The sequence below is a fragment of the Ursus maritimus genome, unplaced genomic scaffold (assembly GCF_017311325.1).
Source record: "Ursus maritimus isolate PB19 unplaced genomic scaffold, ASM1731132v1 scaffold_4, whole genome shotgun sequence".
In the NCBI taxonomy this organism is placed as follows: Eukaryota; Metazoa; Chordata; class Mammalia; order Carnivora; family Ursidae; genus Ursus; species Ursus maritimus.
The window spans coordinates 80,291,458-80,310,200 of NW_024426552.1; the positions used below are offsets into that span (position 1 = coordinate 80,291,458).

The 18,743-nt window shown below is 40.1% G+C and overlaps 1 protein-coding gene across 1 annotated transcript in view; it reads left to right on the forward strand.

The window, feature by feature from the left end:
- The window catches only part of MCCC1 (methylcrotonyl-CoA carboxylase subunit 1), a 58,990-nt gene extending 40,770 nt beyond the window's left edge, over positions 1 to 18,220 (forward strand). The window contains exons 13-19 of the mRNA XM_008705280.2: positions 2,451 to 2,667; positions 4,356 to 4,442; positions 10,935 to 10,984; positions 13,877 to 14,014; positions 15,354 to 15,461; positions 17,058 to 17,129; positions 17,895 to 18,220. Of these exons, the coding sequence (XP_008703502.1) occupies positions 2,451 to 2,667; positions 4,356 to 4,442; positions 10,935 to 10,984; positions 13,877 to 14,014; positions 15,354 to 15,461; positions 17,058 to 17,129; positions 17,895 to 18,023 (801 nt within the window). The 3' untranslated portion in view covers positions 18,024 to 18,220. The remainder of the gene's footprint in view (positions 1 to 2,450; positions 2,668 to 4,355; positions 4,443 to 10,934; positions 10,985 to 13,876; positions 14,015 to 15,353; positions 15,462 to 17,057; positions 17,130 to 17,894) is intronic.
- The last annotated feature ends 523 nt before the right edge of the window (positions 18,221 to 18,743 follow it).

Genomic DNA, 18,743 nt, shown 5'->3' on the forward strand with positions numbered 1-18,743 from the left:
TCCATATGCTGTAGTTTTTATCCCTGTGACGGGTTTATTTTGTAACTGGAAAGTTGTACTTCTTGATCCCATTCATCTGTTTACCTTATCCCCTCACCACCTTCCCCTCTGGCAGCCACCGGTTCTCTATTTCTGAGTCTGTTTCTGTTGTGTGTTTGCTTTGTGTTTTAGATTGCACATGTAAGTGAAATCAAATGATACTCATCTTTGACTTATTTCACTTAGTATAATATCCTCTGGGTCCATCCATGTTGTTACAAATGGCAACATTTCATTCTTTGTTAGGGCTGAGTAGTAGTCCGTTATGTGTATGTACCACATCTTTATCCTTCATCTATGGATGGACACTGAGGTTGCTTCCATATCTTGACGATCATAAAACATGTTGCAATAAACATAGGGTGCATATATCTTTTCTAATTCGTGTTTTCATTTCATTTGGGCAAGTAGCCAGCAGTGGAATTACTGGATCATATGATATTTCTGTTTTTAATTTTGGGGGGAACCTCCATACTGTTTTCCACAGTGGCTGTACCCATTTACCTTCCTACCAACAGGGCATAAGGATTCCCTTTTCTCCACGTCCTTACCAACACTTATTATGTCTTGTCTTTTTTATACTAGCCATTCTGACTGGTATGAAATGATATCTCATTGTGGTTTTGATTTGCATTTTCCTGATGATGAGTGATGGTGAGCATCTTTTCATGTGTCTGTTAGCCATTTCTGTGTCTTTTTTGGAAAAAAGTCTGTTCAGGTCCTCTGCCCACTTTTTAATTGGATTATTAGGGTTTTTGGCGTTGAGTTGTAGGAGTTCTTTATATATTTTGGATATTAGCCCCTTACCAGGACATATCATTTGCAACTATCTTTTCCCATTCTTCTGCCATTACCTTTTCATTTTGTTGATGGTTTCCTTCCCTGTGTAAAAGCTTTTTAGTGTGGTATAGTCCCAGTAGTTTATTTTTGTTTTTGTTTCCCTTGTCTGAGGAGACATATCTATAAATATGTTGCTAAAGCTGACATCTAAGAGATTACTGCCTATGTTTTCTTTTAGGAGTTTTATTGTTTCAGGTCTCACATTTAGGTCTGTCATCCATTTTGAGTTTATTTTTGTGTATGGTGTGAGAAAGTGGTCCAGTGTCGTTCTTTTGCCTGTAACTGTCCTGTTTTCCCAAAACCAGTTATTGAAAAGATGGTCCTTTCCCATTGTGTATTCTTGAGCCTCCTTTGTCATAGATTAATTGACCATATAAGCATGAGTTTGTTCTGGGCTGTCAGTTCTGTTCCATTGATCTTTGTATCTATTTTTGTGCCAGTACCATAATGTTTTTATTACTACAGCTTTGTAGTGAGCTTAAAACCAGGTCACCCCATTTAAAATAGGGCCCTTCACTCTTTTCTATCCCCTTAACCAGCCTTATTTTTCTTCATAGGGCCTGACATCATATTAGATATTTGTTTATAGATATTGTCTGTTATCTGTCCTTAGAATGTAAGCTCAGTGAGGTTTTGTTCCTCATCGTGTCCCCAGTACCTGGATCAGGGCCTGGCACCTAACAGTGCTCAGTAAATGGCTATTAAATGAATGACTGGATGAATTAATTAATGAACCCAAGACTCGGATAGCTGGTTTTACCCTTGGTCCCATTTATTGGGCATATGTGGGTTCATTTTATACCTTTTCATTTTTTTTTTTAAAGATTTTATTTATTTATTTGACAGAGAGACAGCCAGAGAGAGAGGGAACACAAGCAGGGGGAGTGGGAGAGGAAGAAGCAGGCTCCCAGCAGAGCAGGGAGCCCGATGCAGGGCTCTATCCCAGAACTCTGGGATCACGCCCTGAGCCGAAGGCAGACGCTTAAGGACTGAGCCACCCAGGCACCCCACCTTTTCATTTTTATATCAGTGTGTAAAGTTCGGATTTTAGTGTCAGAAGGAAGTTCCTTTTAGGTCATTTGATCCTCTCCCCTCTCAGTGTAACAATCCTATTCTCTGTTTGCAGTCTTCCTATTTTGTGGGAGTATTCTGAGCAGCAAGCCTTCAATATCTTGCAAATAAATCTCATTTAAGTTTCTTAACATTTATCACTTTCCTAGCCCGAGTCAATTAGATGTCTCCATACTACCTACCAGAACATCATTTCCTATGTCCTCTGTATCATAAAGAGTCAAATGTAGCTACTACATTTTAAAGTGTATCATAAAATGCAGTTGTAAGTGTCCAGTCCACATAGATAGTGATGGTGAAGTGGGTTTTTCTGTTTTGTTTTGTTTTTCCTACAAGTGGTCCTATTGCCACCAGGTGGTACCTTAGTGGGTTTTTTATTTTCCTTGAGAGTTGTCCGTAGTAGGAAATACTTCATACATAGAGCAGATGCCATAGAAACGATTTTCTGAACATGTCGTTTTCCCCACTCACTGGGGACGTGGGCTTTATTCTCTTCCCAGATTGTCGGACTGCACACCAACATTGACTTCCTCCTTAGCCTGTCCGGCCACCCAGAGTTTGAGGCTGGGAACGTGCACACTGATTTCATCGCTCAGCACCACAAAGAACTGTTTCCCAGTAGGAAGGCCACAGCCAAGGAGTTTTTATGCCAGGCAGCTCTGGGTCTCATCCTCAAGGAGAAAGCCGTGTCTGACGTTTTCAACATTCAGTCACAAGGTATGGAATGCTTTTCTCTTTGCTCTGCTTGTTCAGAGTCTGTGACTAAGCATTGGAGGTGCTTTGCTTTCTTGATGCCGCTCTCGCGTCCCTTTTCCTCCTCGGTGATCGACACCGCCCTCTGCTAATGTGGTTTTTAGGGTGAAGTAGATTCGAATAGCATGGATGTGCCCGTAAACACTTCCCAACCCGTTGAATGTAACTGAACTAATTGCCTAGCAGCGTTGAGATGGATCTTTTTTCAACCAAACACTAGTTCTTCCTACACCCTGTGCTGACTCCTTCCGAAGCTTTTTCAATTCGCTGCTCCTCGAGGGCCTACGTTATTGTACGTTCTAGACCTGTGGCCACTTCCTTGGTCCGAGGGATGAAGCAGCACTGGAGACTCTCAGATTCTCTTGGGTTACCTGAGATTTATCGTTGCGTTATTTCCTCCTTTTCCATTCTGTGATCAAATTTCTGACGAACTAGAGACCGAGGTACTTCCTCAAATCAGAGAATCTGAGCACGGGAGGGACTAGGGCAGAGATTCGTCACGGTTGCCACACGCACATACCCCGCTAAGTTGTTGCTCAACCTCTTCTTAGCACCTCAGGAAGCTAGAAATTCGTAACGAGAACTCATTAGTCTGTTATGGTTTCAGTCAGTTCTTCCTGTAAAAGTTCTTCCCTCTAAATTGAGCAAAATCTGAGCTCTCCCAAACTTGCTCCAGAATATTTACTGCAGGCTAACTCTGACCTTTGAAGCAAACAAGAAAAAAAAATTAATCCACTTATCTCTTCATTATTTTTAGGATTATTATATTATAGGATTTTATTGTTAGGATCTTTAATTTCTAGATTCATTCAAGAAAGTTATATTGAAAGCTTAAAATATGTAACTACAGCTTTAGGAGATGTGTGCTCTATTCTCATTTTGTCCTTTTACACGACAGGAGATGCCTCTAAATACGCCACACGGCGTTCCTAAGCCTGAACACAGCATGGTTAGAATCAAGTAGCTTCTTTTTTCTTTTTTAAAGATTTTATGTATTTATTTGAGAGAGAGAGAGAGCACGAGGCGGGGAGGGTCAGAGGGAGAAGCAGACACCCCGCTGAGCAGGGAGCCTGACGTGGGGCTCCATCCGGGACTCCAGGATCACGACCTGAGCCGAAGCCGGACGCTCAACCAACTGAGCCACCCAGGCGCCCCAGAATCGAGCGTCCTCTTACTCTTTCCTTCCTTTTTACACTTTGTAACCGGCACACGTACGAGCTTCAGAAGCAATGGCTTCAGCTCAGCTCTGCTCTGACTCCTGGATGTCGTCCAACAGAGGATGAGCGCACTAGCCTGTGGGCGGGACGGGTGACGCAGAGGGAGGCGAGGCGGGAGGAAAGTAGTGAGTGGTGGACATTTTGGTGACCTGGAATGCATTTGCCCAAGAAGGGGAGACCACTGTGCCACTTACGCCCCCAGAGGAAGTGCACTTAGGCTGCAAATACTCTTGATTTTTCAGAGAAGCTGGAATTTTTCATATGACATTTCCTGAGATGTAAATGAAAGTATCTAATTTAAATTTAAAGCTGTAGGGACAAAGAAGACACATTTGGGCTGCCAGCACAGGGCCAGTGTTTTACGTTTTTTTTGGTAGGGTATGAAGTCAGGCTTGATGTTTGTAAATGTGTTGCTGAATTTTAATTTTTTTCTAGATCAGTACTCGCCTTTTGCATCCAGCAGTGGAAGAAGACTGAATATCTGTTACACCAGAAACATAACTCTGAGGGATGGTAAAAACAGTAAGTAATGTTTTATTAAAAGAGGAGTGTGCTTCATGGAAGTAGGTCACATTCACCTGGAATAAAAGGATCCACCAGTCACGGATCAGTCAGTTACATTTTTTAACTCCCTAGCTTAACCACTGGTAGGAACACCAGGATTGATTGGCTTGGGTGGTACAATGAGTGGTATTTTTCTTCTTTTTCCTTTTTCTATATTTTGTAAAAATTTGAAAAACGTGTCATAAAATATACATAGCAAAATGACTAAATGAAATATGCCAAGATGTTAGGTGACCGTTGGGTAGTGGGACCTGAGGTGATTTGTGTCCTCTCCCCCCAACCCCACAACCCACTTCTTTGTACTTTCTTTGCCTTGCAGTTTTTCTTCAGCAAGAATGTACTACTTTTAAATAAGAAAAACAATATCCAAAACTACTCTAGGGGGTAAGATTACCCACCACTCAGGCAGTGTTTCGGGTATTGAGGGGTTATTGAAGGGGGTTATTGAGGAGCTATGATATATTAAGTGCCCAATTGGGCACATGTAACTTTTTATCTTCACCAAAATAGGGGCACCTGGGTGGCTCAGTTGATTAAACGTCTGCTTCAGCTCTGATCATGATCCCAGGATCCTGGGCTCGAGCCCGGTGTCTGTTGGGCTCATTGCTCAACAGGGGGTCTGCTTCTCCCTCTCCCTCTGCCCCTCCCCACCACTTGTGCTCTCTCTCTGTCTCTCCCTCAAATAAATAAATCAAATCTTAAAAAAAGGGGCACCTGGGTGGCTCAGTCGTTAAGTGTCTGCCTTCGGCTCAGGGCGTGATCCCAGGGTCCTGGGATCGAGCCGCGCATTGGGCTCCCTGCTTCGTTGGGAGCCTGCTTCTTCCTCTCTCACTCCTCCTGCTTGTGTTCTCTCTCTCGCTGGCTGTCTCTCTCTCTGTCAAATAAATAAATAAAATCTTTAAAAAAAATTGAAAAAAATCTTTAAAAAAAATTATCTTCACTATAATTGAATGAGGGGGAGTCCCTGCCATACCTGTGTATGGCCGATGAAACTGAGGCAGAGAAGGTGAAGTAACTTACTGAAGGTTAGTGACATTGACATCCAGCCTCTCTGACCTTGACTCCTGTGCTATTTTTACTTTTCCAGTGGAAAATTGATTTTTAATGGCAAACTAATTTGAGTAGGCTGAGGGTGGGACTGATTTATTGTAATTGAAGCCAGGAGAGACTGACATCAAAAATTTTAAATTTTTTATAAATTTGTGGCTGGAACAATGTACCAGAGGGATCAGAATCCCTTGATAGCAGTATCCCTCCTGCTGCAGGACAGTTTGCATGGGAAGCCAGATGGGGGCAGAGTCAGAGCTGGGAGGGCTGCATAACCTTGAATGTGAGGTGTCATTGAACTGTGAAAGCTCCATTATAGAAACGTGCCTACCAGGTAGAACAGAATCCTCCTGCTGGTTCACGGCAGTACCCTCCTCCCCAGACAGAGTAAGATCTTCTTTATCCCAACTCTGTGTAGACATCTGTTCGGTTTTTAGCAAATTCCTTTTTCACAGAAGTTGATTGGGTTACAGCTCTTGAGATATTTTTTCATCCTGAGCCTGGATGGTCATTACCTTCAATGTATCGAGTACATGGGGAAAAAAAAGTTTGCAAACATCCCTTACAGAGTAGCACTCTACAAATGGTTAGCCTGTCCATTTTATGCTGCTGTGTTTAATCATGTCATTCTAAAAACAGCCCCTCCAAAATCAGGGCTTATCTTACATTAGACTCCTATATACTGAATATAAGTATCAGTAGCAGTAAAGTTTCAGTGGCCTTTTCAACCTAAATTAAACAGAAAAATCGCACATGTGATTAAGATTCTGATGAGCCAACTGTGTTATTTGGTATGGAGAGCTTCACCAAGGCACTTAGCAGTGTTTTGAACTACAGTGCATTTCTTGGAAATTTTTAAAATTTTTAATTAAAAATGAATACATTATTGAAAACCAGCATGATTGCTGTTCACTACCTCCTTCTGGTAGTCTTTCCAACGATAACCCAGGCCCGAATGTAACAGCGTTCAGAAATGTTCTGGTGGGTCTCTGATAAATGCTAACTGACAGTAGCTATGGCTTAGTGAGTACACCAAACAGGAAGTTTAAGGGCCCAGAAGCAGTTATGAACCTAAAGTAGAACCAGCTCTTAACGATCTCAGTGAGAATGATCAAGTATTTTAAATACTTAAGGCTTGAAAAATATTCCTACTTTGCTGCTAGTGGCCATGCCTCACAAAACCCTGCCCTACCCTCAATAATAAGAATAAGAATAATAGCTAAGATTTATTGAGTGTTTTGTATATGCCAGATACTAAGTGCTTTCCATGGGTTATTTAATTATCGTTTTCAGACCAGGCCAATGAAATTGATGTTATTATTAGTGTCAGCTTTATAAATGGGGAACCAAAGCTTAGAGAGATTAATAATTTTCTTAAAGTCATTCCAAAAGTAATTGGTGGAGCCGGAATTCGAACCCACACTCTGGGGTATATGCACTTACCTAACACTGCACCATGCTACACACTTCCATACCTTATTAAATATATAAGAGGATGGGGTGCCTGGCTGGTTCAGTCTGTTGAGCATGCAACTTGATCATGGGGTCGTGAGTTCAAGACCCACGTTGGGCTTAGAGCTTACTTAAAATTAATTAATTAATTTTACAAATAGAGAAATAAGAGTATGTTTAACGTTCTCTTGTGGAGATCTAGAGATAACTAGGGGAGGGAGGAGCAAGTTCAGTTACCCTGTAACATATGAGAGAATTTATTCTCTTTGGTGCAATTGTAAATGGAATTTTCTTTATTTCCCTTTCTGCTATTTCATTATTAGTGAATAGAAATGCAGCAGATTTTTGTGTGTTGATTTTCGTATCCTGCAATTTTACTGAATTCATTTATTAGATCTAATAGTTTTTTGGTAGAGTCTTTAGGATTTTCTATGTATAGTAACATACTATCTGCAAATAGTGACAGTTTTACTTCTTCTTTATCAATTGAATGCCTTTTATTTATTTATTTTCTTGTCTGATTGCTCTGGCTAGGACTTCCAGTACTATGTTGAGTAAAAGTGGTGAGAGCGAACATCCTTGTCTTGTTCCTGACCTTAGTGAGAAAACTTTCGGCTTTTTATCATTGAGTATGATGTTAGCTGTGGGTTATCGATAGATGAATGGATAAAGAAGATGTGGCATATATACACGATGGGATATTACTCAGCCTTAAGAAAGAATGAAATCTTGCCTTTTGTGACAACACAGATGAACCTAGACAGTATTATGCTAAGTGAAATAAGCCAGAGAAAGACAAATATCATATGATTTCACTTGTATGTGGAATCTAAAAAATAAAACAAGTGAATTAACAAGAAAGAGAGAAACAGACTCGTAGAGAACAAGCTAGTGGTTGCCGAAGGAGTGGGGGGCAAGTGGATGAAATGGTGAAGGGGATTAAGAGGTACACACTTCCAGTTATAAAACAAGTCAGTCACAGGAATGAAAAGTACAACATAGGGAATATAGTCAATAATATTGGAATACACTTATGGTAAGCATTTCCTAATGTATGTAATTGCTGAATTAACTATGTTGTATACCTGAAACTAATTTAATGTATGTCAACTATAATTCAAATTTTTAAGAAAATTTTTTAAAAGAATTTATAGAGTTTTCCTGGCAATGTGTTTACTATGATTCTATTGGCATTCATGTCAGCTAAATACTTTTCATATTTCATAAATAGAAAAAAATCCTAATCTGGTATAATTGGATGCATTTTCTCTTAAGAAGGGTTAAAATAATATTGGCAAGATGTAGGTTGGAGAAGTTTCATTTACTCATATGTTCATTACAAAGTTTTCAAAAAAACAGATGTCTGAGTAATTTGAAGAGGAAACAAATGATGTCTTTGTCCCTACTTTTCCCTCTTAAGGAATTTACCATCTAGCAGAGGAGAAGTGGGTATGTTGGGAAGATAGATGGTGTGGTGGTTAATAATGCAGACCTGGGGGGCACAGTTGGTCAGGCGTCCAACTCTTGGTTTGGGCTGAGGCCCTGAGGCACCTAAGGGTCGTGGGATCGAGCCCCGCATCAGGCTCCACAGTCAGCACAGAGTCTGCTTGGGACTCTCTCTCTCCCTCACCTCTGCTCCTCCCCACTGTGTTCTCTCTGTCTGTCTCTGCTCTCTTTCTAATATAAATAGAAAAATCTTTAAAAAACTAAAATAAGCTAAAAATAATGCAGACCCTGGAGTTAGGCTCTTATGGGTTTGATTCTGGTTCCTCTGTTGTCTGTGACCCTTGGGCAAGACACACACTCTCTGTAAGCATCAAGTGTCCTCAGCTATGAATGGGAATGATAGTGATAATTACTTCCTTGAGTTGTTGTGGATACTAAATGAGAAGACACACAGAAAGCTCATTGTGCGGCGTATAGCAAGCAGTCAGTAGACATTAGCTGTCGTCATCATCATCATCATTATTATTATTAAACTACCCCCTCCCTACTATTGAAACACAAAGTGGATATATGTGTCACATGTTAATTTAAAAAAGTTGGGAAAAATAAAAAAAAAAATTTGTTAAGTTGGTTGCAGAACAATATGTATAAGAATATACTATTTTTATTAAAAAATATAAGTTTGTGTGTTCTGAAAGGACTCACATTAAAGAGTTTAATAGTTGTTACACTGGGCAATAGAGAGGACTTCCCTTTTTAGTTTATATACTTCAGTATTTGACTTTTGTGAACAGTTTTATTTTTGCACTTTTTTTTAAAACTGCTGATAAAGAGAAAAATCACTCTATGATAAAACTGGATGAGGAAAGAATCATAATGGTGTTTTATATGCAAACGTCTATCTAGTTCAGAGAAGAGTAAATTCATTCTAGCTAGACAGACTTTTCCCAGGGACCGTGAGTGAGTGTGACGTGAACACAGGGCGAGGTTTCAGTTGGTGTGACTGGGGACTGGCAACATAGTGAAGGAGGGGCATGAGCAAAGAGGCCCAGTACGGGGAAGACTGGAGGCGCATATGGAGAACATCAACTGGCCCATTTTCCCATTTGGTTGTAATATAGGACCATGTAGAAGAATGGTGGGAAATAAAACTGAGAGTTACAGGGCCTTCAATACCAGGCCAAGTATTTTGAATATCGTGGACACACGCTAGGAAGCATTAGCTGGAAGGGCTGAGACAGGAAGCAGGAAGTCCCAGGAAGACCTCAGCGTTACCCAGGCCTGCGGCCTTCCCCCTGAATCAGGTTTGAGTGATGGGAATGAGAGGAAGAAATGAATACAACAGATGGGGAAGAATTTGGCAACTTTGTAGTGACTGTCGCATGTGGAAAGCAAAGGAGAAGGTAAGGATGACAGGTTTTCAACCTGGATGACAAGGAAAATAGTAGTGCCAGTCATGGAGCTCCCAGGGCGGGAGGGAATCCAGGCAGAGCGGGGAGATGATTTATTGGACCCACCATGTTCACTTTAAGGTGCCGATAGAGCATCCAGCTGGGAATGACTAATCAGAGTTCTGGAGAAGGAAGGTCAGGGCTGGAAATAGATTTGAGCTGGCAGCATCAAAATGGTGGTTAAAGTATCAGGAGTCGATGAAATGACTTTGGTCTGCATTCTCTGTACCACAGAACTTTTGATTTCCATTTCCTAGGAAGGTCTTTTTTTTTTTTTTCCTCTCCCATCTCCTAGGAGAGTCTTTAACCAATTCTGTGTTCACATAATACTATGAAATATATTGTATATTATTTTTGTATGGTCTGTTACCGTTTATAAAGCACTTTCACATTTATTAAATCATTGTTACATTCTCATGCCCATTTAATGGGTCAGAATGGACCAGGAAATCAGGACTCTGAGATCTGAAGTGACTTAGTCAAGATCACAGAGGGGATCATGGCACAGATGGCAGATTTGGGTCTTAAACCAGAATTTCTCTCTCCCAATCCATTGCATTTCCTGCTTTAACACTGCAACTTTTCTTGTTGAAGGAAAAATATCTAAAATATCCTACAACATTTAAAGAGCTAAAATTCTATTTTTAAAAATTCCAATGTATATTAATTTCAAGTGTACCATGTAGTGATTCAGCAATTCTATACGTTACTCAGTGCTTATCAGTGCTTATCAAGATAAGTGTACTCTTAATCCCCATCACCTGTTTCATCCATCCCCCCACCCACCTCCCCTCTGGTGACCATCAGTTTCTTCTCTGTAAGAGTTAAGAGACTGCTAAAACTCCATTTTTTAAAAAAGAAAACTTTGAAATTCACCTTTATTGGAATCTACCTATAGATTTTTTTTTAAATCTTTATTGTCAGGGAGTTAAAAGATGTTGATATCCCTAACAGCTGGTTATCTTTTAGGTTGAAAGAGATTTGTAGAATATCAGTTACTGAATAAATGAATGTCTTCTAATTTTTCTTCAATTTTCCCCCCTTTTCCATAAAGATGTAACCATAGCTGTAACATATAACCATGATGGGTCGTATGGCATGCGGGTAAGTCTTACTGGTTTTGTTCTACAGTTTAGAACTAAAGCTGATCTCTCTCATACCGAGGAGGTTCTTTTTTTTGCACTCTGGTTTCTCCTAAGCCAGTGACCAGTATGACTATAGTTAAGAGGATGTCATGTGCTTTTATTTCAGACCAATTTGGGGAAATTACCCCCTTTACAGTTTCTGATTGTCTCCTCAATTTGGCTGTGGTTCTCTTAAGAATGAAAACTTCGTAAAAAAAAAAAAAAAAAAAGTAATGATAGCTTTGAATCAGATGCCTGACAAGTCTCTAAAGTATGTGCATGTATTTACATCTAAAGCAGCTGTTCTCAAACTTTTTGGTCTCCAAATCCACATACACCCTTAAAAATTATTAAGACTCCCCGAAGAGCTTTTGTTTGTGTTAATTACATATATTAATATTTACCATTTAGAAAGTTAAACCGAGCATACTTTTATTTCTTACTGTTCTTTTTAATGTCTATTTTTAAAATTATATGTAAAATTTACCATATTAAACATTTTGGAGTGTAAAGACATTAAGTACATTCACATTGTTTTACAAGCATCACCACCATCCATCTCCTCTTTTCTCCACTTGCCCCCTTCCACTCCCCGCTCCCCCAGCCCCTGGCAACCACGGTCCTACTTTTCTATGTCTATGAATTTGACCACTTTAAGTACCTCATATAAATGAACTCATTCAACATTTGTCCTTTTGTGATTGGCTATTTCACTTAGCATGTCTTTAAGGTTCTTCTGCGTTGTAGCATGTGTCCGAGTTTCCTTCCTTTTTGAAGCAGAATGATATTCCATTGCCTCTGAATATACCACACTCCGTTTATTCATTCGTCTCTTGATGGAGACTTGGGTTGCTTCCACCTTTTGCCTATTGTGGATAATGCTGTTATGTACATGGGGCACAAATACCTCTTTGAGACCCTGTTTTTAATCCGTTTGGGCATATACCCATAAATAGAATTGCTGGATCATATGTTCATATTCTATTTTAAGTTTTTGAGGAACTATCATACTCTTTTCCAAAGTGGCTGCACCATTTTACGTTCCTACCGACAGTGCACGAGGGTTCCCTTTTCTCTGCATCCTCGCCAACATTGATTTTCTGTTTCTTTTTTTTTCTTTTTTATAATAGCCATCCTAATGGGTATGAAGTGTTATCTCACTGTGGTTTTGATTTGCATTTCCATAATGAATAATGATGTTGAGCATCTTTTCATATGCTAATTGGCCATTTGTATATCTTCTTTGGAGAAATGTCTATTCAAGTCCTTTGCCTCTCTTTTAAATCAGGTTGGTTTTTTTGGTTGTTGTTGAGTTGTAGGATAAACTGAGAAAATTTAAAACCTAAGATTATACAAGCATACGTTCCATTAGCTGTCGGGGTAACATTATCACATATCCTGCAGTCTCTAGAAAATCCCACTGTATATTCATGAGAGAATGAGGTAAAAAAGGCAAGTAACATTAGTATTATTATGAAGCAATTTGACTTTGTGGACCCCGAAAAGGGTCTTGGGGACCCCAAGGGATCGGCAGGTCATACTTGGAGAATCTCTAGTCAAAATGTTCGTGATAATCCTCAATTAAAAGCAGTCCATTACTCTGGCGAAATGAAATGTGGAAATGGATTTTTAAAAAAACCAACAATGTGAGAACTCAACCAAATTCCTATATAATAAGGTACAAATTCAGAGAGCAGAATAAATCATTTTTAATGTGAGCCAAGAGACTTTAAGTCCTTCAAAAAGGACTGATGGGGGGTATGCAGTGGATCTGCCAATGCCGTGAGATACCATCTTGTTTCACTGAGATTCAGAAAAACTGGGAAGTCTACCTATTTTAGTGTATGAGAGTTGTAATTCACATTGGCACCTCTGGTTTGGGGACCCCTTCTTATTCCCTTGGTAAAGTCAACTACAGGTTTGTTCTAATCTGCTCTTTGAACTACATCCACAAATTTAGAACGCGCTTGTGTAAATCTTTAAACAAAACTGTTCCCGATCTAACCTTTATGTCCTGAGAATTTCACAAACATTCAAATGGCTGTTTTAGTAGGTTACAGAGCCCAGTAAATGTCATATTTAACTTAGGATAGATGAGAACCAGCATATAAATACTGCAGAGTAACCTGGTTCACCTTCGCCTCTGTAATATATTTGAAAAGAATAGCCACAGGACTTTGACAATAACCTCACGGGAATTGAAATGAAAAATAGAGAAGATTTAAATGGATTTCCTGTGTGTAAAGGAATTTTTTTTCTTGAGTGTATATGTGAGAAGACATTTTTTAAAACAGAAATGTTTCATGTCCCTTTGTCAGCTTCCTTGAAAGATCAAGTGTGAAATCTGTGCTTTGGCATTCTCTCTTACAGTAAGAGAACTGTGGCCAGTCTCCAGCTAATTTATCTTCTTAAACTCAAAACGGAAACCCATAAATTTGATCTGCATGTTGGGGAGATAAAAGATATACCGTTTAATTACGTGGTTCTGGCTTTTTTCTTTACTAACATTGGCATAGTAAAACCAAATTTGACTCCAAGTACTCAGAAATGAATACTAACGTGTAATATAGTCAATTGAATTTTTAATGGTCTTGCTTAATTTGATTTGTATTTCATGTTTTTATGGTTATTCTTAAATGAACATTTATCTGTAGAGCACTACCTGTTTTTTTTCTTTTAATTATCTTATATTGTTTCTATCTAGAGTACTTTGTTTATGAATCTTAGGGGAAAGTTCCTACATGGCTTTCAAAAAAATATAGTTCACCTGTTACCTTTTGAAATTATTAATAGAAAAGAATTGAGTCTGATTTTATTAATTCTGTAGGGCTGTTTATTTATTTTAAGGATCTTATTTTTCTGTGTTTTTCAGATTGAAGATAAAACTTTCCAAGTCCTTGGTGTTCTTTGTACTGAGGGAGACTGCACTTACCTGAAATGTTCTGTAAATGGAGCTGCTAGTAAAACTAAGCTAATTATCCTGGAAAATACTATTTACCTGTTTTCCATGGTAATGTCTCTTTTTTATAATAACACTGTTGAGGTTTGGGAGAACATTACTTGACCAGAGGCATCACACTGAAACATTAGAAAGACCCTGCTTCCTTCCGTCACTGCTGTGACCTTTTCCTCTCTGTCCCCCTCTCCACTCTGTTTCTTTGCCACAGTCCTGCCTTCCCTAGTTCTTTTGTTCACACAGCTCCTCACTGATAGACACATATCCATTTTCTCCCTTTAATTCTGAAGCACATCCTTACACTCTTCTTGTCAGAGAGTATCTCAGTGCCCAGTGTGTGGTATTTTCTCAGGGATTTGGTGCCAACCCCGTCCTCCTGGCACTTGGAATTCTGGGGATTTGGGAGGAGGTGACCACTGAGAGAAGAGTCTGTGGACCCCATATTCCTTGTGGAGAAGGGGGGCAGTAGGCAGGTAGTGGGGGTTAATGGTGGTATCTTGGCAGTCAAAGGATGGTTGATGGTTGAGGCAGGCATGGCATAGATTCGGGTAGGAGCATGTCTCCTGACTCGTTGCTCCCAGTTAGGAGCCTGCCGCCTGATGAGCCAGTAGTTTCTGCACGGGCAGGGAAAGAAAAAAAAAAAACGGGTTGTCAAATACACTGTGGCCTCTTCAGGGTCTTCTCACATTTGAGATCCGTCTTACAGATCACACTCCTTTGTGATGAAATGCCTTTAGTATTCCGGTAATTAAACTGCTTACTGTATACAGAGTCAAGGGTCATCTCACTTGGGCAGGCTCTCCTTTCCAGTTACTCTGTCCTAACAATATGGTGGTGGAGGCAGAATGAAGGAGTGGTGACGAGTAGGAGTTCTGGAATGTGAAGCCGCTTTGGTTCAAATCCCGGCTCTACCTCTGAGCAGCTGTGTGAGCTCGGGCAAGTTAAACTCCCTGGCTTCAGTTCCCCCTTCTCTAAACAGGAAAAATAACAGTACCTACCTACCTCATAAGCTTGCTGTGATGATTAATGACTGTACACACACACACACACACACACACACACACACACACAGTTCCTGGCTTAGACCAAGCACTTGATAGTGGGATGCTGCTCAGTATGGCTTTCAGACAGTGGCTGTCTTTTATCAACAGTTACATACATTAATTCCTTTAATGCCCTGTGAGGCCTGATGCCATTACTCCTGTATAATGGGAAACCGAGACTGAGAGGGGGTTAGTAATTTGCTTAAGGTCACAAAGCTAGATTAGAAGTCTGGTATTAAAGATGACTAATAATTAACAAATAGCTTGAAAATAGTCACTACCTTAGGTATATAAATAAAACTACAGTGATTTGATCTTGATTTCATTTCCCGTTTGTTTTCTGTTTATAGGACGGAAGTACTCAGATTGGCATCCCAGTCCCCAAATACTTGTCTTCAATGAGCTCAGGTGAAACGCAGGAAGGTACCAGAGCTCCTATGACGGGTACCATTGAAAAGGTAATGACGTGAATATATGTAGAAGGGTGCTCAGTAAGGCTCAGTAAATGGCATATACGTCATTTTTCCGTCTCCAAATCTTTCTCATTGGAAATATCCTGTTCAAGAAAACAAGAGACTGGGGCACCTGGCTGGCTCAGTTGATAGAGCATGTGTCTTGGAGTTGTAAGTTCAAGCCCCATGGTGTGTGTAGAGATTACTTAGAAATAAAATCTTAGAAAAAGAAAGAAAACAAGAGACCGTGTGATAGATTCAAGTTCTGTGTTCAGTCTTCAGTGAAAATACCCATTTTATGATACTGTTATTTCTGAAAGTGGGAATTTCCATCAAAGTACAAATCATCTAAATTTGTCTTTTGGTGATTAAAATGGAGCATTCACCAAGCATTATCCAAAAGGGCTGTTTTTTAATGTTAAATTTAACAGCAGACAATTTATCACGAAATAACATTTTTTCTAATGTACGTAATTGCATGTATGTTAAAATAAAATTGGAAAGACTGGTACTGGTGAAGAACTATGAGGTTTGGTGTTGAATGCTGGAGGTATTCAGAGTTAAGATCCATACTGAAATAACTTCACATCGTGGTGGATCAGTAGTCTCCTTTTTATACACTTGAATATAGTAAAGTCCCTTTAAATGCATCTAAGTAATAAAAATTCAGCTCTGTATTCTTGGTACCCAAAAAGAAGAAGAAAATAACCATTTAAGTAGTGGAAGGGATTGCACCCACCATTCCCCTCCCCAGATATTTGCCCCAGAGGGAGTATGAGCTCAGAGACTTGGATCACTCAGTCTCCATTCCCATGGACATTCCATAATGTGGGCGTCCCTGCACATCTGTGGGTAGAAGATGCACATTTTCCCCACAGCTGCCCCCGAGACCATGGATTTCATCAAGCACCATCATAGCATCACCCAGCATTGGGTGATTTGGGGGCTTTCAGAGGTGTTTCTCATTTTTCACACTTTGGGCTCTACACATGGACTTTAGAATCTAACTCCACTGTGTGATATTTCCAAAAACTGCTTCATCACCATGTTAACCAAGAAGACAGTGAGACATGGGATATATGAGTTCATTTATACATGTAAAAAGGAAAATAGAGATTTTATGCAGGTTTGCCAATAAGTTTAATTCTTTCACATGAAGATAGTCTACGCATCTACTACACAGGGGCCTCCAAGCTTGGAGCACTATCCTAGACTACCTATAAAATCTAGAAAACCAGGCATGACCCTTCACCCTGCCTATGACATTGAAGTATATTGGTTCTTCCTTGCTGGTGGTATGGTTTGTCTGTACATGTGTGAAGACACAAAAGGATCTCAAGATATATGAAGCATATTCATCAATTGAAGGAAAACTAGATGGTTTAGGGATGGAGGTGAGGAGCTAAGCAGTGCTCCCCACTGACAAGAGGGCCAGCAGCACAGATTGACGTGTAGGTCTCTGATTTGCCCCCGCGCACCTGTCTGTGGCAGATAAGACAACCACATAGATCCGTACCTCTGCTGTGTACATTCATATGCCAGCTCTGAGCCACGAGGGACCTCCGTGTTTTTAAATATTAACCTGTCACTCTTAATTCGTAGATATTTGTGAAAGTCGGAGACAAAGTAAAAGCTGGAGATTCTCTAATGGTTATGATTGCCATGAAAATGGAGGTAATGAAATCACAAGTTCACTTGCCAATTAAACTTGGGAACTCTCAGATCAATTTTTTTTTTTTTTTGCCTTATTTCATAAGTTCATGCCATTTTAAATATTAAGAGCCACGGGTTGATGAAGCATCAACTGCGGGACATAAAACCAAACACCCTTCTTTTAAATACGTTTTCATTTTAATTTTGTGAAACTCAATTCTGATACTGAAATTAAAGAAATTATCGGTAGCTTAAATTCAGGCTGTCGCCCAGCTGATTGTTAACTGTCGCTGTTCTGGATGCCAAGCGTCAGTACCAGGGTGGAAACGTCTGTCAAACTAGATGAGCTGCTGAGGCTTTTAAATGGTTGGAAATTGTAGGCCAGTAGTTCTTAGCCTGGCCACATATTACAGTCACCTGATGGGGAGAGCTTTTCAAAAGTCCTTCCCCAGACTGCCTGAACTGGGGTCTCCTCGGGGGGGCCAGGGATCGGTAGTTTTTAACAGTTGCTCAAGTGAGACTCTGCAGTCGGGCTTGTTGCGAATTACCAGTGAGGCCAGAGCTTCCCGGTCAGTGACCTGGGCGTGTTACAGGTATGTCAGCACAGTGACTCCTCACAACCCAAAGCACACCATGAAAATGTTCTTTTCTCTGCACGCTGTGGTATAAAAAAAGCTCGAGAAACATCAAAACAATGGCTTTATTTTTCACTTTTCATCTCTCTTGCCTTGCCACGTGCTCAGTCTTCATCGGCGTTGCAGTCATTGTCGTGTCTTGTCCCTGCAGCACACCATCAAGTCTCCAAAGGACGGCACGATCAAGAAGGTGTTCTACAAAGAAGGTTCTCAGGCCAAAAGACACGCTCCTTTAATCGAGTTTGAGGAGGAGGAATCTGACAAAAGAAAAGCAGAATAAACTCCGTCGAAGAAATGTCCCCTTCAGCAGTATCTTCAATATAGCATCTCTACACCGAAAAGAGAAAGTGCCTTTCTGCTTTCCTCGGAGTCTAAAAAACAGCAGTTTTACTAAGATTGTATGATTATGCTAAAACTCATTTTTATCTTTGAGAATCATGTACTGGGGTCACCAATACAATAAATTATCTCAAAATATTTCATACTAATAAATTGAGTTACACTTTTTTATTGGAAGCTAATATAGTTTGTTTCTGCCTCAGATTTTATACACTAGAGTGTCTTTTAGGAAGGCGGGTAGCAACTTGATCAAAAGAGAAGGACTGGAAGAGAAAAGGTTGTTTAAATTATTTCCCACTTAAAATCATGATGAAAACACGCGTATTTCAGAGACAGAAGCAAATCTGAAAACATGATTGAGTTGAACGTGATTTTCCTGGGGTGCCTGGGTGACTCAGTCGGTTAAGTGTCCGACTCTTGATTTCTGCTGAAGTCATGATCTCAGGATTGTGAGATCAAGCCCTGTGTCTCGCTCCACGCTGGGTGTGGAGCCTGCTTAAGATTCTCCTGGGATGCCTGGGTGGCTCAGTCAGTTAAGTGTCCAGCTCTTGATTTCAGCTCAGGTCATGATCTCAGGGTCCTGGGATCAGACTCTGCATCAGGCTCACGCTCAGCTTAGAGTCGGCTCTCTCTAAATAAATAAAATCTTTTAAAAAAAGAA